Below are 19,260 nucleotides of genomic sequence, written 5' to 3' on the forward strand. Positions count from 1 at the left end.
TTTAGAAAATATATAAATATAGTTGTGCGACCGGTGGACACGTTGTTGTGCATATGTGCTAGGGTGTGCAACTATAATTATGCATGTGTATGATAGATCATTTAAGAGGTTCTGTTGTAGATATTCTTATATACTGATCAATCTAGCGACAATTGTGCTATAGCATATTATTAACGGTGCTGTAGCGTGCTATTTTTTCAGTGGTTTATAGACTGAAGCAACCATGGAAAGACAGCGGTGAATTTAAATTACTTTGCATGTAAGTTACGGGCAAGGACACAACAGACAATTCGCAGTCCCAAAAAAGAAAGAAAGAGAGAAGAAGTACCACAGAGCAGACTAATGGTAGCTTAAAGCTCGCGGTTCTGTGCTGGGCATCATTCACATATTTCCACCGTTGACCACCAAGCCTCGTCGGAGAGCGAGAAGCCATGGAAGTAGCCATCGTCGAAAGGGCATGCACAAAGCTCAGAGCCATCGTTAGCGAGACCACCCCCGGCCTGCAGGAAATGCTGGAGGCGCTGGAGGCCATGCAGCCGGCGCTGGAGGATGCCAAGAGGGAGTCGGTGGACGAGGAGGCGGGGCGGGCATGGCTCAGGCGGCTCAGGACCGCCGCCCACGACATCTCACACATGGTCGACGAGCAAAAGGCATGTACCGCTGCCCTCTACCTCATTGCTTACTTTGTGGCACCGAATAGTTCAGTTATTTTTATGCGATCTGTGTAAGGATTCTGGCATTCGTTCTCCTTTGCTCTTTGGACATCATCGAAATGGATGAAATTTGGATGTTTGGATCGAATTTTGTTGCAAAACTCTTCTTATGTGGCAAAACTTTCACGTTCCAAAAAACTCTCGTTCAGTGAAGGTTCAGAGTTGGATCTTACAGCATCTACAACCGTAATACCCAAAATCCGGCCCCTAAACGTTGATGAATGCGTCGGGATGTATTCGTCAACAAAAACCGGACAACACATAAAAAGTTTCTTCAAAAAAAAACACATAAAAAGTTAATTTCTCAACCACAAACATCACTTTTAAATCATCAAATTCATACTATTACTTACAACGCAAACCTAATCTAAGCGGAGCTCGTCCATCTTCGCCGTGCTCTTGTCTAGCGTTTGACTGCGCCTCTCGAAGTGTTGCTCGGGTCGCGGGCGAGATAGAGTAGGATAGGATATGGGACACACACTGGCTCACGTGACTCGAGGCTCCTTCGTCTTCCATGCCCAACTCTTCCTCGTTAAAGTCTAAACTTTCACGGTGTCGGTGGACGTGAGATCGATGATGGATCCGTCTTAGGAGTAGAGGTGACATCCACCACGATGCGGTTGTGGCGCCTGGGATGGGTGCGAACTACACGGGGCGCCGAAGAATGCAACACCACCTCGCCAACGTCTGCCACGCCCTTCAGCGTTTGTTTCCTCGCACGGCGCGCACACCGCGCCATATTTGCATCAACAGACGTCCGTGCGTTCACCTCCGCCTCATCACGCTACGAAATTTTTGCGCATCTGTTCGGGAGTTTGGACGCGAGACGGACCTCACCACCTCTGGTGAGGCAACGATGACACACTTCTTGCAGGATGCATGTGCCATTTGGGCGGACACAATTGATTCCCGATGGAATGAGTCTAAGCTTTGTCGTCGGGTGACCTCCTTTGGGGAGCGGCAGAGCGCAAGGCGGGCGGTCATCTTCTCCTTAAGGCCGCGTGAGATGAGTGGTCGACGGATCTAGAGGTGTAGAAGTCGGATCCGCTGCCCGCCATGTTGGAGATGGTGGGAGATCGCCGAACAGGAGCTTGTGGGCGAAGGGAGTGGCCGGAAGGGGAGGGGAGTGGACTGGAATGCGGCTAAGGTTTCGGTCGAAGGTGTAAATAGGGTCCATTTTATGTGGGGTCGGGCGGGCCGGCTTGGGTCGGACTCGACGTGACGGGCGTGTTCGAACATGTCCGGACAGCCCATATCCGATCCAAATTTGAACAGGATATGAGGAGTGCCAGTCAGACCACGCGTTTGGGCTGACTATAAAAAAATGGTTAGGTGACGTGTTTTTACGGACACTAACCAAGCAGCTTAGTCGGACATTTGGAGCAGGCATGAGTCTGGTTGTAGATAGTGACAGATCTAGGGGTGGGTGGGGTGGGGTGGGGGGGGGCATGGCCCCACAAACAATTTGCATATAATTTTTGCTCGTGCATTCATTTGTATATTCAATATTTCATTAACTATTTGTAATGTGTTTTGACAGAAAAACATCTACCTTTTTTAATGTTGCCCCCACATTAGTCCAATTCTAAATCCGTCACTGGTCGTGAGTCCAACTCTTTATTCCGATCCAGGCTCTATGTACAAGGCGTCCCACGCACGAACAGGATATGTTGGACGCACACTATTACTACAAACACCTCATAGGCTACACGGTTTAAGTTTAGTGGGTCCTCCTCTGGAAACTCTTCCAACGGTACATGATAAAGTGCCATAGAGAACGTCATAGTTGGATGTTGGGTATGTTCATCCGAAAAAAGGATGCTGGGTTCAGTGGCAGAGCATGAACCAAATATTAAGGGGGCCAAGTGATTGGTTATGACATAAAAAAGGCTAAGGTGATTATAGAGGTTGAAAGATTAATAGATCGATTAGACTTATTTGACAAAAAAAAATCTAGGAAGGGGAGGCCAGGGCCCTAATTGTCCCCAAGATGCTCCATCACTAATTGGGTTGGTTGAGAACCGGATGACTCATGAGGCCACCGCTGGCTAGTCACTATGTCTTCTGTCAGCACAACAACGCAATTGCACCGTTATTTTGCTGACAATATGAAAAATATTGTGCTAATTTACAATTATTGGTTGCAACTATGTATTTTGTTAGTGTGAATTTCAAGGGTTATATTTGTGCTCATGTAGTCTAATGTTATCGTTCGCAATGGTTTTGTTTTTCTTTTCATTTTTCAATAAATGGCGCTTTTATTAACTTAAATTTTAGCATCAAACGGATAGAAAACACGATAAGCATCACTCATACTCTACATAACTAAGATGCACATAAACATAACTAAAGGTTGAGAAGAGAAGGGATGAGGAGCATAACTGGGGTGGTGACCTGATCCGACGCCGACGATGAGAGGCCCATTGTATCCTCAGGCATATGGCTTTTGTAGCGTGTAGTTTAGACTTTGAAGAAAAAAAATCTCAACCGATGCATGTCTTTCACCTAGTCAGCGCCCACCCTAGGTGTGACAGCGAGCCGGTGTTCATCGGGAACACGTTAGTGTGTTAATTAGAATCACTCTAATAACTTTTGATCCGAAAAATAATAAAATAGTGTGAAAATATACACAATAATTTATGTGTAAATAGTTTGATAGTATACACATCACATATATATAACTTATGCGTAAACACTATGATAACTTTGACCCGGGAGAGAAAGTTATCGAAAAACATACCCTCATAGCTTTTGTGCAAACATCATCATATTACGTGGATTTGGTGAACATGGTTCCACACACACCCCTTATGAATATTAAATTTGAAAAGAAATATTTATAACAAATAAAAGAATCTTAATAACTTTTGTAACATACGTAGTTGATCAATAGACTATTGTATGAAGTTTCATGAAAAATTGACATCTATGATATTCGTGGCAAAAATGTCAAAATCAAAGCTACATTAAAAAACACCGTTTGCTGAATAGTAAGGTTTCAATTGTATTTTCTTCACGAGGAATACCACAGGTGTCAATACTTCACCAAACTTCACACGTGAGTACAATGACCAACCAAGCTTGATACTCTCGATTTTTAGATTTTTATTTTTAAAATCTAGTATTTTTTTAGAATTTACTGTTCACGTGGGTGCACATCTTACCATGTCCACCTTTGTATTTTTGCACCAAAGGCCTGATAACTCACACACAAATATCATGATAACTTTTGACCCGAGGAAAATTTGGTTGAGAAACATTACTCGATAAATTATGTGTAAATAACATAATTATACACACACATTATATGCAACAATTTACATACAAACACCATGGTAACTTTCGGCCCAGGGTTGTGAAACACAAACCCTCCCCTAATAACTTATTTGAAAATAATATGATAATACACGAATCGCATCCTTGATAACTTATATACAGATACCACGGTATTTTTTACCAAGGAGGTGAAAATATGTTAAGAAACATACCCCGAGTAACTTATATGAAAATAACATGATAATATACGAACAACATACCTAGTAACTTACATATTAACACACTGGTAAGTTTGACCGAGGAGGAAAAAAAGTTGTTGAAAAACATATCCCGAATAACTTATGTGAAAATAGCACAGTAATATGTGAACCGTATACCCGATAACTGAACCGTATACCCGATAACTAATGTACAAACAATGCGGTAACTATGACCAAGGTGGGAAAAAGTTCTTGAAGCACACACTCCGATAACTTATGTAAGAAATAACACGTTAATATATGAATCGCATACGCGATAACATACGGATAGACATCAAGGTAAATTTTACCAAAGGGAAATAAAGTTGTTCAAAACATCCCCTCGATAAATTGTGTGAAAATAGCACAGTAATGTGCAAATTGCATACCCGATAACTTACTTACAAACACAGTGGTAATTTTGACCAATGGGAAAACGTTTTTGAAAAACATACCCCATGTAACTTGTGTAAAAATATCACGGTCATATGCTAGCCACATCCCGATAAATTAAGTGCAAAAAACACATTAACTTTGACTAGGAGGGATATGTAAATGGATTTTGCATCGGCAAACGGTTTGAGCTATATATATATATATTAATTATAAAATAAGAAGAATTTAGGATGACTTCAACATTTTTGTCTTTTAATACAGACATAAATATGCATTTGGAGAAGGGTGCGAGAACCATTTTATGCCCGGTAACTTATGTGGAAATACCATGACAATTTGCATACCACAAATGTGATAACTTGTGTAGCCAAAGCTCAGTAAATTTTGATAATTTTTTTACAAAAATGCACCAACATGGAATCTAATTTCGAATATATCATTGCGACCAATCTTTTAGGTGAAAATGTTTTTTTAATCTGACTGACGGTTAAAGTTATAAAATAGTTATGAATTTTTAAAATAGAAAGAATCTAGAATGACATCAACATTTTCGTGCCTTTGTATACGCAGCATTTAGTTAGAGAAAGAATGCGCATGAAAAGACATGAATCATTCTAATGCATGTATTTATTAGAGAGACGGAGGGTGGGTGCGGACGTGTGATGGATGGTTAGGCTTTAACAACCACAATGTTGTCAGTTATCATGGTCCATATATAAAATATATAAAAAATCATATGATATATGCAAATAAAAGTAAACATCAAAACATATACGTGAAAATATATTCATATATATGAAAAATGTTAAACCTGTATCAAAATTATTTTGGACGGATATAAAAAATATATAATGTGTACAAAGAAAATAAGAATTTAAATATTTATATAAAAATGTTTAATTATTAACTTAAAAACGTTAAAATCTAGTTAAAAAATATTCTTGATGTAACCAAAAAACCTGTAGAGATGTGTCAATAACATTGTAGAGAAAAAATTAAAAAGAAAACAAAAAAATCAGAGAAAATCTAGTGCATAAAAGAAATATGAAACAATAAAACTAAAAAAACCTGAGAAGAAACTAGGAAGAAAAGAATTGTAGAAACGAAAAGAAAAGTTACAGTCAGTGAACACAGAGAATGAAACAAAGGAAACTGATGAAAAATAAGGAAAAACAAAAATAAAAATGAAACATGAGTAAAACAAACAACTGGCATAGAAAACCAGAGAGAAAACAAAAACATTCTGAAGAAAAAAAAAGGAAAAGAAGTAATGTGCGCAACATCGATTAGACCTGGGTGAACGAAAAACACGTACGTTACCGGGCCGGCCCATATGCCTCGTTGCCGAGGGCCCTGAGGGCGAGACGGATCCATAGAAGGAATCGTTCCTTGACTTAAATTTGAGAGCAACTAGTTAGCGAGCAGTCATTCGAAAGTCTGCCAGCAAGAACTCCCACGCACCATCACTTGACACGTTTTTAGCCACCGTCACGTGTCGTGCTCTGAAAGTTTTCTCAGAATTTTATTTTTTTATTTTTTTGCACCTGTTTTTGGCTTTTTAGATTATTTTTTTTGTGTTTCGGTTTTTCACCGGCCTTTTGTAGTTCCTAGACGATTTTTTCATTCATTTTGGCTTGAAAAACATGTTTTTTATTTTATTTTTCATGAAAGACATGACTTTTCCTTCGCGAGACGAACATCGGTGTCTCTCGAAAACGAAAAAACATATTTTCTATTTATTTTTCTAAGATGTTTTCGCGTTTGACTGCTCTTTATTGTACTATATAATAATAGCATAAACAGTTTTTTTGAAATTGTAGATATACTTGAAGTAGTCTCGTTCACTGCACGTAACTAGTTTGGTCCTTATTTTCTTTTTTATCTGTTTTAATAAAAAATATATGCCTTTTTCACCAGTTTTCCTCCTTTTCTATACACATTTGATATTTTGCAAATTCTTGATTCATATTTTTTGAATAGAATACTAATATTTTTTTAATATGTGGTTAATATTTTCTATATACACATATTAATATTTTTATAATGCTTAATTAAGTTTTTTCAAATACTTTGATTATGATTGACTTTTTCGCACACATTGTATATTCTTTGTATACATTTTTTCATATATCTATATGAGTATAACAATTTTCAAATTCCTGGTTAACGTTTATTCAGATGTTTTATGTATTGTTTTGTAATATATTTATATATAATATTTAGAAGTATATAATCTAAAGTCAAGGGAGAAAAAAACGTTCATTAAAACCTAGGCTTTGGCCCCCGCGCTTCTGGGCCGGGCCATCTCTCGCTCTCCTTGACGCGAGGCTTCCCTGCATCTCGCTGTAGAGATGTGTCAAAAAATATTCTTGATGTAACCAAAAATCCTGTAGAGATGTGTCAAAAAAATTGTAGAGAAAAAATGAAAAAAGGAAAACAACAAAACAAGAGAAAATCTAGTGCATACAAGAAAAAGGAAAAATTAAAATTAAAAAAACCTGAGAAGAAACTAGGAAGAAAAGAATTGTAGAAACAGAAAGAAAAGTTAAAGTCAGTGAACGCAGAGAATGAAACAAAGGAAACTGATGAAAAATAAGGAAAAAAATGAAACATGAGTAAACCAAACAATTGGCATAGAAAACCAGAGAAAAACAAAACATTCTGAAGAAAAAAAAGGAATGTGCGCAGCATCGATTAGACCTGGGTGAACGAAAAACACGTAAGTTACCAGGCCTTCCCATATGCCTTGTTGCTGAGGGCCCTGAGGGCGAGACGGATCCACAGAAGGAATCGTTCCTTGACTTAAATTTTTGAGAGCAACTAGTCAGCGAATAGTCCTTCGAGACCCTGCCAGCAAGAACTCCCATGCGTCATCACTTGGCTCGTTTTAAGCCACCGTCATGTGTCGTGCTTTGAGCGTTTTTCTTTCAGATTTCGTTTTTTTTTTACACCTGTTTTTGGCTTTTTAGATTGTTTTGTGTTTCGGTTTTTCATCGGTCTTTTTTAGTTTCTCGACGATTTTTTTAATTTCTTCTTGCATGGAAAACGTGTTTGCTATTTTTTTTTTCATGAAAGACATAATTTTGCCTTCGCGAGACGAACATCGGTGCCTCCCGAAAACGAAAAAAATGTGTTTTCTTTTTTCTTTTTGAGAGGCACGATTTTGCTTTTCTGAGAGGCATGATTTTATTTTCGTGTTTGACTGCTCTTTACCGTATTATTACATAATAGTATGAACAATTTTTTGAAATTGTATATATACTTGAAATAGTATCGTTCAGTGCTCGTAACTAGTTTGGTCCTTGTTTTCTTTTTTTTATCCTTTTTTAATAAAATTTGTATGCCTTTTCCACCAGTTTTCCTCCTTTTCTATACACATTTAATTTTTGCAAATTCATGATTCATATTTTTTGAATAGAAGATTAATATTTTTTAATACGTGTTTTATATTTTTTCTATACATATTTAATATTTTATAATGCTTAATTAAGTTTTTCAAATACTTTGATTATGATTGACTTTTTTCACACACATTGTATATTCTTTGTATACATTTTTCATATATATATATATATATATATATATTAGTATAACAATTTTCAAATTCTTGGTAACGTTTATTCATATGTTTTGTGTACTTTTTTGTAATATATTTATTTAGAATATTTAGAAGTATATAATCTAAAGTCAAGAGAGAAAAAAACGTTCAATAAAACCTAGGCTGTGGCCCCCCGCGCTTCTGGGCCGGGCCATCTCTCGCTCTCCTTAACGCGAGGCTTCCCTGCATCTCGCTGTAAGCGAGACATAGGGGCGCACCGAGACGGGTGCCAAGCTTCCGTCACGGGCGGACGGGCCATCGCACCCGCGCGCGCCCACGGGTGGCAAACATTTCCCAGCCGCCGCCACGGCCACTGCCTCCCATCCACATCCGCCGCCGCGGTTCCTACCCAGCCGCCGATCTCCGCGCTGGAACCTCGCCGGAGTACCTCCACGCCGTCGCTCTCAAGATCCATCACCTACCTACCCAATACCCCATCGCGCGCCAACTCCGGCAGCTCCAAGCCACCCCGCGCGCTCCTCCTCCCGCTGCTCCACTGCTCCACTGCTAGCCTAATGCGTCGGCGCCTGGCTCGCCGCCTCCGCCCCTAGCACGCCCAAGCCGCACCAAGCTCACGGAGAGGCGCCGCCGCATCACCATGCACCTCTCCCGGCCGCCATGTTCCTCCGTGTTCACGCTCCTTGCCTCTGCACTGCCTCCGTGAGAATCATCCAGCACCGCCCCCCTTTGGCCGTCTTCTGCGTCGTCGGTGCTGGCCCCTCCGGCTTCCGGCACCAACGGCGGACGCCCCCTTCCTTCCCGCGTCATCCCGCCCATTGGTGACCCGCGGAACCACCGAACCCAGTGCCTATGCCCCAGAATCTCCCGGGAGGCAACGCAAAAAAAAAAGGACCTTTCTTTTATTTGCTGTGATTTCCTGCTCTATACATGTTCGTTGAATGCCTACAAGCACTGCCATTACCTTGATCTGGCATAGGAACAGGATAGCTCAAATAATATGTTTGCAGGTACACGATATGTGAATGGCGTGATCACAGACTATGATAGTTTGCTGGCCTTGTTGAGTTAGAAAGTTTGTTTAAGATTTCGAGTAGGCTGATCGCGATGGAGCACGTCGAGCTGAGATGAGCGTGTTGTTAACACCTATCAGTTCATTTTTCTAACCGCAAATTCTCAATAAGAAATAATCTGCTAGGCAACATTTTTGCAGCCTTTTTGGCAAGTATACAACTTCATGGCAGCTGATTTGGCAAGACATACTCATTTGCAGAAATCTTAGTACACGGAGTAACCAACTTCCTAGCAATTGATTTGGTGAACATACCCAATTGCAGAAATCTTAGTGCGACCTTGTGTGCACTTGTGGCCCCAATACGAACAAAAAACACCTTCATGATCGAGCTTGCCGATCTGATCAACTTGCCTGATTTCTAATCACTTAAGGATCGCATGCATGGCCTTTAATCCATGGGTGCTGAGCATGCGTCTGGGGTGATGCTCTTATGAAATAAACTTGCGAGATCATATGGAGAAGGAAATGGGGTATGGGAGAAGACGACGGGGTGATGGGTTGGTTCGATCTCATTTACCTTGTTCTACAGTAATCTCATTTACTTTTCGATGGAAGAGAGCAATATTGAGCGGATGTCTCATGGGACTTGTACAAATAGATGTGATTCGTTTGGCAATATTAGATACAATTGTGATGATCTAACTAGAATTACTATGTAAGTCTAATTATGAATATACATTGGTTGTGCCTGATTATTACTATAAGATCAATGGCTGGATGTTTCCTTTTTTGAGCATTTATAGCAGTCCCTCTATTTTTCTGCAGTATTGTGCTTTTCGGTATATAAAAGATTTGCGTGGAAACATGAACCAGTAGTAGTAGTAGCAGCAGCAGCAGTATACTATTGATTAGAAGGTTCATATATGCTAAAAAATGCTTACGTTTGAACATTGATACCTAGCAGATGACAGAGACTGCAGCTGAGAATGTTATCATGGCGAAGAAGATGAAAGAAATGATAGCAAAACTTAGCAAGATGAAGCAGGATGATTTTTTCAAGCAAGTCAAGCAGGAATCGTCTGATGTGTCCAGTTTGATGACCATCGATGAAGACAACGATTCAGAAGCTGAAACAAGGACAGAGGCTCAAGAAGTTGAAGAACATATAGTAGGAAGGATTGAGGATAAGAGAAGGATAATGGCTACGCTACCTGCCAGCGGCACCATCATCCTTCCCCTCGTTGGAGTTGGAGGCATAGGCAAGACAAAATTGGCACGTGAAGTCTTCAATGATAGCCAGTTCAAAGGGTACAACTTCCGTGCATGGTTGGATGTCTCGGAAAAATTTGACTTGCTTGAAATAGGGAAGTCACTGCTTTTTCTAGCTTCAGGAGAAGAGGGGTTTGGCCCTGATTCAGATAGGAAGAAGTATATAACGGAGCGTCTTCATGGCCTGTATAATGGTATGAAGGTACTAGTTGTGTTAGATGGCGTGGGGGAGGCGCCGGGGGACTCCAGTGAGTGGAGGAACTTCAAGCACATGCTACGTGTGGGCGGGAAGGGCAGTAAGGTGGTCGTGATAGTGACGACATGCAGCCAAACCATCGCCAAGAAAATCTGTACTGTCAAACCACACATGCTGAACCCCCTGACTGATGATACTTGCTGGACAATAGTCAAGCAAACAAGTGGATTTAACGATCAATCCGATAAAGAAGAGTTGGAGCATATCGGACGGCAGATTGCAAGCAAGTGCAAGGGTCTACCATTGGCAGCTAAAAAACTTGGGCGCTTGCTACAGTCGAAAGATGCTAGAAGATGGTCCGCGGTGATGGATAGTGCTGCCTGGAACGATGATGTACGAACTTGACTAACACCCAGCACCCTATTATTTTATGGATCTCGAGCATAAAGTTTGATTTTTTTTTTATTGAAATATGTTGCAGGTGACAGAGAAACCCGGTTGTCTTGGTTTTCTTCGCAAGAAGAATCCCATGGCCAACGGGGTGGAGACGATGGAGGCAAAACTGGAGATGATAAAGGATGAGTTGGACAGGCACGGTTCCGATGACTCTAATCAAGAAGATATTATTTGGGCGATTTCTTCCATCCTCGAGCAAGACATGGATGTAACAGAAACAACACCAAAGGTTGAAGATCCAAGGATTTTAGGAAGGGGTGAGGATAAAGAAAGTATCCTGGCTGAGCTCTCTGCGAGCAATATCAGAGAAGGGCTTGTCATCCTTCCCATCGTTGGACTCGGAGGCATAGGAAAGACGGCCTTGGCACAAATTGTTTTCAATGATACCCAATTCAAAGAATATAATTTTCATGCCTGGGTCCATGTCTCACCGAAATTTGACTTGCTTGATATAGGCCGGTCATTGGTTTCTCTAGCCATGGGAGAAGAGCCCCATGATTCACATGGCATCGAGTATGTATCGAAGCGCATTCAACACCTGTATAATGGTATGAAGGTACTCATTGTTTTGGATGACCTGTGGGAGGAGGATTCTGATAAGCTGGAGCGCTTGAAGAGCATGTTTAATCCAGATGGGAAGACCAGCAAGGTGATTGTGATAGTAACCACATGCAGTGAAGGTGTTGCGAGGAAAATTTGTACTGTTCAACCATACAAGCTAAATCCTTTGACTCGAGAAAATTGCTGGACAATAATCGAGCAAACAAGTGGCTTTGATGGTAGAGAAGACAAAGAGGAGGTTAGGAAGTTAGGATGGCAAATTGCTGGAAATTGTGGTGGTCTACCTCTAGCAGCTCAAAAACTTGGGGTCTGGCTATCCGACGAAGATTCTGAAGAATGGTTAAAAATGTCAGTGATTGGTATCTGGATTTCATTTCAATGCTTAGTGTTAACCTACAGACGTCTGCCACTAAATCTGAGGTTATGCTTTGCTTATTGTGCCATCTTTCCAAAGGGTCACAATATAGTCAAGGATGACTTGATTAATCAATGGACTGCTCTCGATCTTATTCATCCATCGGGTAATGCCAAAAAGCTCGCCGAGGAGTATATCGGAACGCTTTTGGACATATCATTCCTTCAAACTGCAAAGTCGTCTTTGGTGAGTCACTAATTACTAGTTGCATTGCATGCGTCTAAGAAATTTCTGTCTAGAACTTATAAGTTCAAAGAACCATCATGTTCACTGTTATGAACTACAATTTTTGAAACGAAAAATTACCCAAACTACTTATTTTCGGGTGTTATTTGTTGTATAAAGAAAGATAGATACTCAAATTATCCCTGCTTGACTGATATAATGGATAATTTTATGTGCATTTTATAGACTTCTAGAGAAAATCTAGGAAAGCTCATGTTAACCTTGTCTTAATAGGACAGAATTGTATTTTTAGTCCCAACTATTTCATAGTCTGGATTAGCTCCGTTTAGAAAGTACTTCTACATTGTTCCCCAGACTGACGGAACGTCCATCCAGGAAGTAGGCGGGGCTGGTGGTCCGCAGAACAACAATTGATGTCACATATAGCTTAACGAAAGAAAGTTGTAATAATCATAGGACGATTACCTGGCTCCATGTGGCACCTGAGTGCGTTGCTAGCAGCCTAGCATGTTGGCTAGAGAGGCTGTTGGACATGGCTAAGGTTTAGTATATGCAAAGTTATTAACAAAATAAATGGTTAGCCATCTCTATGAAGGAGTAAATAGCATAAAACTAATACAATTCGGGTTAGGGTTCCAAAAAACTACCGGATTTATTTTTTCGCTGATAACTACCAACATCGGTGCCAGCTGTTTCAAAAAACCTAACTAGCCGACTGCTTTACAATTGATCGTGAATAGGACAGTTGGGGCCCGCACATTGAGTGAACTGATTATTTGACCGTTAACTGACATGTGGGGCCTACATGTCAGTTTCTCTTCCGCAGTTTTTTGTACAAAATAGCCCCTATAAACATTTTTAAAAAGCAACCAGGTCCCTACAAACATTTTAAAAAAGCAATCAGGTGCCTGCAATTATTTTCAAAAAGCAATCTAGTCCTCGGACATTAAAAAACAATTTGGCGTGTAAATCTTGGCCATGGAGTCTCTGCCGCCGCCTACCGCGCCTCCATGGGGCTTTGCCTGTGGTCGCTACCGCGCCGCCATGGGACTCCGCCCGTGGTCGCCGCCGTGCCGCCATGAGGCTCTGCCTGTAGTCGTCACCGCCTGCCATGGCGATACCTGGAGTCGCCGTTGCCTGCCATGGCGACACCTGGAGTCGCCGTTGCCTGCCATGGCACCATCTGGAGTCGCCACCCACCAAAGGGTCGCTGCCTCGTGTCATTGGGAGTCGTCTGGGCTGCTTCGTCTACGTGCGGCCGAGCGCAGCACGAGGCGGTACCCAGTGGCGGGTGTAGAGAGGTAGGATGAGAAGGAGGTGGGCCGAAGGAGCGGTCGGGGTTGAGCCCCGGGGATCGCCGGCGGCGGGCGGGTGTCGAAGGGAGCAGTCCTTCTCCCCCCTTGATCTGTTCCCCCCTGTTCGCCAGAGTGGCTTTGATTTTTGTTTTGAAACAGGTCACTTCGCTTCTTTGCTCTCTGGCTGACATGTGGGCCCCATATGTCAGTTAACGGTGAAACAAACGATTTGTTTAGGGGTGAGTCCAACCTGTCATAACCGGATCGATTATGAATCGCATGTTCATTTGGGTTTTTTGAAACAGCAGACCCAATGTTGGTAGTTATCAGCGAAAAAAACAAATCCGGTAGTTTTTTGGAATCCTAATCCAAATTGTAGTAGTTTTATGCTATTTACTCCTCTGCGAAGGTACTTATATATGCACAAAAATAGAGTAATAAGTTGCAAATAATTTTGACTCTTCATGCCATAGAGAGTTAACACAAGTGTCAATGGAGGATATCTTGAGCTCTCATTCAAACCAGGTGTCAACAGCTAGATATAGCTCAACGATAGTACTCCCTCCTTGTCAAAATTATATACTCCCTCCGGTTCATATTACTTGTCTTGGATTTGTCTAGATACGGATGTATCTAGACATGTTTTAGTGTTAGATACATCCGTATCTAGACAAATCTAAGACAAGTAATTGGAACTGGAGGGAGTATTAGAATTGTCCCAAGTCAGAGTTTGCAAAAGGTATATTTACAACAACGAATATATATGATATGGAAAAAGTATTCCATTTTGAATATAATGGTAATTATTTGGTATTGTAGATATTGGTAACTTTTCTGTAAACTTTGTCGAAACTTACAAGTTTGACTTAGGACAAAACTAATATACAGTTATACACAATATTCAAAAGAGGGACTACCTACATCATTAACTTTCCATAGAAACTACTCAACCCTTCTCGCATGATAGAGCTATGCGATGTCACATGTTTGCAAATTTCCTCATAAAGACCAAAATTTCGGTGATAGTAATCTTAAGTTCTGAAACATGTCTTTTTAACTGCCCTCGTAGAGACAACATTGTATGAACTCCAGAGCTAGCTAGAAAAACCCTAACCCTAGCCCCTACGACGCCCTTCCTCCTGGCAACTAGGACGGTGGCCCTGCCTCCCCTCTCTCCCAGCCGCCTTCGGCCAGAGCCGCCAGGGCAGAGCCCCTCGCGGTGGCTGGTGGTGGAAACCTTCCTCTTTGGCCGGTGACGAGCAGTGCAGGATGCAATGACTAGACTGGGATGCCATGCTTGGATGGGGGCATCATGGTCGCAACGTGCGACGCCGGGCTAGTCTTGTCGTTTCTTTGTTTTTAATTGCTCTTGGGGATTTCCTCGGTACCTTGTATCGTTTGGCTGTGTGGCTTTATTAATATAAAGAGGGCTGAAAGCCTGCTCCAAGAAACAACATTTTAATAACTCTAGTCTCCTAGGCCCTGTTTGAAACCACAATAGATTATGATAATCTGGATTATGAAGATAGATTATATAATCTGGTTTATAAAAATAATCTAGGTGGACATGTTTGGAGGCCAGATTATATAAACTGTAATCCAGGTTTTACATTGCATAATGACCTGTCTGCCCTCTGTTTTTTTAAAAAGAGGAGGGTGGCGGTGGTAGGAATGTAATTATCTCCAACTTTACAAGGGTAATGGGTCATTAGCAATCCATAATCTGATTTTAGCTGGTGTAGAGTAGATTATGAGTTTTTAATAATCTGTTCATCTAGTTTTTATAATCTACACCATAATCTGTCCTGTTTGAAGGCAGAATAGATTATAAAAACAGAATTATATAATCTGGATGGTTCCAAACAAGGCCCTACTCCCTCTGTAAAGAAATATAAGAGCATTGAGATCACTACTTCAGTGATCTAAGCACTCTTATATTTCTTTACGGAGGGAGTACATAATATCCTGAAAAGAGATATCCGACTCTAGAAATGTTATACGGACCTTGCTAGATATTTACACATCTCTGACCTTAATCAGCAACTCTTTATTCGTCCTATCAGAAAAATATGACATATGGATCCCGGTAGCACCCTAGGATATCTTGTAGGTTCAAGTGTAAGTGTTTAACATGTTGAAGCTTATGCCGTACATATTGGTTGAGACACTTATATGCAGTTTATGCCTTAGACATTTATTCAATTACTAATGTATTTATCCCTTTCTTGTAGACTAGTGGTAAGGATGGCAACGCTGGTGCGGTCTTGCTCACTATGCACGATCTGGTGCATGGCCTTGCAATGGCAGCTGTTGGTGAAGAGTTTGTCAGTGAGGAGTTCATTGCTGTTGCTCGTGCAATGGATTCGTCTCACCCGAACGAATATTGCCGCTATGCACGGCTTACCAACTCTTGTGACAGGCCACCAGGTCTGTTGTCGGCCGCCCAGCTAAGTGCGCTATACTGCAGCAAAATGGATTTCGGTGACAGTAGTTATCAATTGCCCTATCCAAACTGGAACCTGCGTGTCTTGTATTTCCAGGAGAGCCCCATGCAGAAGCTGCCAAATTTTGTCTGTCAACAGGGTCAGTTGGGTCATCTGAATTTATCAGGCTGCTCCAGTCTAACAGCTCTACCAGATTCATTTGAGACTCTATTAAATTTGCACCATATCAACCTATCAAGTTGCTCTGGACTGGTTAATCTGCCGCAATCATTTGGGAAGCTAATAAAACTGCAGCATGTGGACCTATCAGGTTGCTTTGGACTACAAGAACTGCCGGAATCAATTGGAAAGCTAACAAAATTGTTGCATATGTATCTATCAGCCTGCTCTGGGCTAGTGCACCTACCAGAGTCATTTTGTGATCTAAGAAGTTTAATCCATCTCAGTTTATCAGACTGCACCCGACTAAAAACTCTACCAGAGTCATTTGGTGATCTAATAAGTTTGCTGCATATCAATTTATCACGCTGCCATCAACTAGTAAAACTGCCAGAATCATTTGGGGAACTCAGACAACTGGAACATCTGGACTTATCATTCTGGTCTTGTTTTGGAGGGATCAAGGAAATTCTTCGCGGCCTTACAAATCTCAAACATTTGAACTTGTCACACCCCTGTTGCTTTCCTACTGAACCCCAATCACTTCTCGAAGGGCTGATAAATGTTGTGGGCGAGCTCACCAAACTCAAATATCTAAACTTATCGATGTTCCTTTCTCCTATACTTGGCTACCAGCCAGGGGAAGAAAGTTTGAAATGCATTGAGTATATCTGTGAACTTTCTGAACTGGAGCATTTGGACTTATCTCACAACATGTTCCTTTATGATCTACCAAAAAGACTAGCTGAGTTTACAAGCCTATGTACACTAGACCTCTCAAACTGCATTAGACTGAAGAGCATAGACAAAAAGATAGGTGAAATGGGTTCAATGAAATTGATTGTTGTGAGGAACTGCCGTGGTCTGGAGAGTTACCCTTTTATGGTTCGGAGTGATGATGGACGATACAGCAGCAACCTGGGCCAGCTAGAGGATGTAAGTTGTAAAGAACTTGAGATTAGCTGCCTTGAGAATGTGAAATCTGTACTGGAAGCACGTCGCACAAGGATGGCGAGGAAACAAAAGCTCGAGAAGTTGGTACTTTGTTGGACTGAGGGCTGCCGTGTATCGGTGGATAGCAATGCTTTGTTGGGAGAACTACTTCCATTCGCACCGTGTAATATGCGGTGCCTTGAGCTGCATGGTTACAACGGCACAGATCTTCCAACCTGGACCTCTTCCGCTGAGTCCCCTGCCATTGACGAACTGTTGGTTCGGAAATGCCCCAAGTTGAGCTTTGTGCTTCCTCCTTCCTCAAAAGAGGGTAAACACCCCCGGTCTCTGCACGGACCTGGAGCCCGAAGGTTAGTGATATCAGATAGCGACCAATTGATGGGGCACACAGGGCATCTCCTTGCTACTCCAACTGAGCTGGTGGTCGAAAGTTGCAAGGTGCCGCTGGGCGACTGGAGTTTGCTTCACCACCTACCAGGCCTAAGTAGGTTAAAAATAAAGGAATGCCACCATTTAACTATCGGCTCACCAGGGATCAGCAGGATCCCATCCACCCTCCAGTCCATCTGTTTCTCCTGGTGTGACAACTTAAGCTCACTTCCAGAATACTTGGGTGAGCTCACAGGTCTCCATGAATTGAAGATTAAGCACTGTAAAAAGCTCACTTCTTTGCCAGACGGAATGAAGCTCCTCACATCCCTTCAGACCTTGCATCTTATTGAATGTGAGAGCATGGGAAAACTCCCTGAATGGTTTGGAAGCCTAACCTCTCTTGAGAAGCTGACCATCGACAAATGCCCGGGCATTAAAACTTTGCCTGGTATAGACAAACTCAAAAAACTCAAGGATCCAGTCATTGAGAAAGATACAGAATTGAGGAAGTGGTGGGACGGAAAGGCCAAGATGCTCGCGCCCAGCCAGCCAAAAACTGAGTATGTGCTATTTATTTCTCATATTTTCTACTTCTTGTGATTACCCCAGTTTTACTACTCTGGTTTCCATTCCTTCCGTAGGTTCACGGTTGATGGTGTCCTTTTCGTTGAACATTTCTTTCCTACATTTACTTCGACGGGTTCCTTCAATAGAGATAGAGTAGACAGTAGAGTTGATGTGAACTTGACTGTAGGTTGTACCTAATCCAAGTCTTGATCTTTACTAATTCTGCAGGGAGAACCCTACAGGCAAGAATATCAAAAGGGCCGGGTCTCGGCTGCACAGGAGCACGTCTCAGCTCCCTCAGACTGAACCAACGCGCTGATGAGTTGCACAACTCTAGGGCCTGAACTGATTTGCAGGCGAAAACCGTGATTGTTGCAGCAGTTAGCAGCTACAGCTTTGCCCAGGACATATATAGCTCACACATGAGAAGGGCATGACTCCAAAACTAAAATATAGCTGCAGGTTTGATAAACAGAAGCTAAACAAATCAGAGATTATTCTAGGCTATCTCAGTCCAGCTTGCTGAGATCGTTGTCGTTGCATTATTCACAGTGCCTGAAACTTGGCTTGTATTTTTTTCCATGGTTTATTGGGTTGAATCATTCTTCTCATCGTTTCCTTGTGTTTTATTTAATGAAAATGACTGCATTATAAAGTAGAGGCCCCCTTTTTAGGGGAAACTTGATGCCTTTTTGTATTAGGGTTGCTTTATTACACCCCTTTCAGAAAATTAAAAAGGGAAATCTTGTCTTTTATTATTACTTAAGTGCTAATGCAATTAAAGGCTTATAATTGTACTCCCTCCGTTTCAAAATAACTGTCTCAAGCTTAGTATAATTTTATACTAGAGCTAGTACAAAATTGAGACTTATTTTGAGACGGAGGGAGTATTAATTTTATTTTGAGGAACACAACACTCACTCCCATAGACACGCACAAATAGGCCTACCTCTATGAGCACCTTTGAGAGACTGAGCTGAGCCAGGATTGAAGAAGTCATCACCGCTGCTATCAGTGAACATTGCCTCCTGCTAAACAAATGTTCTGCCTTTTTTTAGGCAAATATTCCACCTTTATGAGACTTCAAAATGTCAAACTTATGGTTTGATACTTGGTGGGTTGGGGTACCATCAAGTTTTTTTTTTCTCGTTACTGTTTCTCTTTCGGTAGGGATCGAAATAACCGGATTTT

General features: G+C 41.6%; 1 protein-coding gene across 1 annotated transcript; it reads left to right on the forward strand.

Annotated features, from left to right (window-relative positions):
* Window positions 1–381: 381 nt before the first annotated feature.
* Window positions 382–18,827, forward strand: LOC123397598 (putative disease resistance protein RGA1). Its single transcript, XM_045092134.1, has 5 exons — window positions 382–650; window positions 10,160–11,053; window positions 11,142–12,278; window positions 15,805–18,062; window positions 18,298–18,827. Exons 1-5 carry the CDS (start codon window positions 432–434, stop codon window positions 18,386–18,388), a joined length of 4,599 nt encoding a protein of 1,532 aa, XP_044948069.1. The 5' UTR covers window positions 382–431; the 3' UTR covers window positions 18,389–18,827.
* Window positions 18,828–19,260: the final 433 nt, after the last annotated feature.

The sequence above is a fragment of the Hordeum vulgare genome, chromosome 5H (genome assembly GCF_904849725.1).
Source record: "Hordeum vulgare subsp. vulgare chromosome 5H, MorexV3_pseudomolecules_assembly, whole genome shotgun sequence".
Taxonomy (NCBI): domain Eukaryota; kingdom Viridiplantae; phylum Streptophyta; class Magnoliopsida; order Poales; family Poaceae; genus Hordeum; species Hordeum vulgare.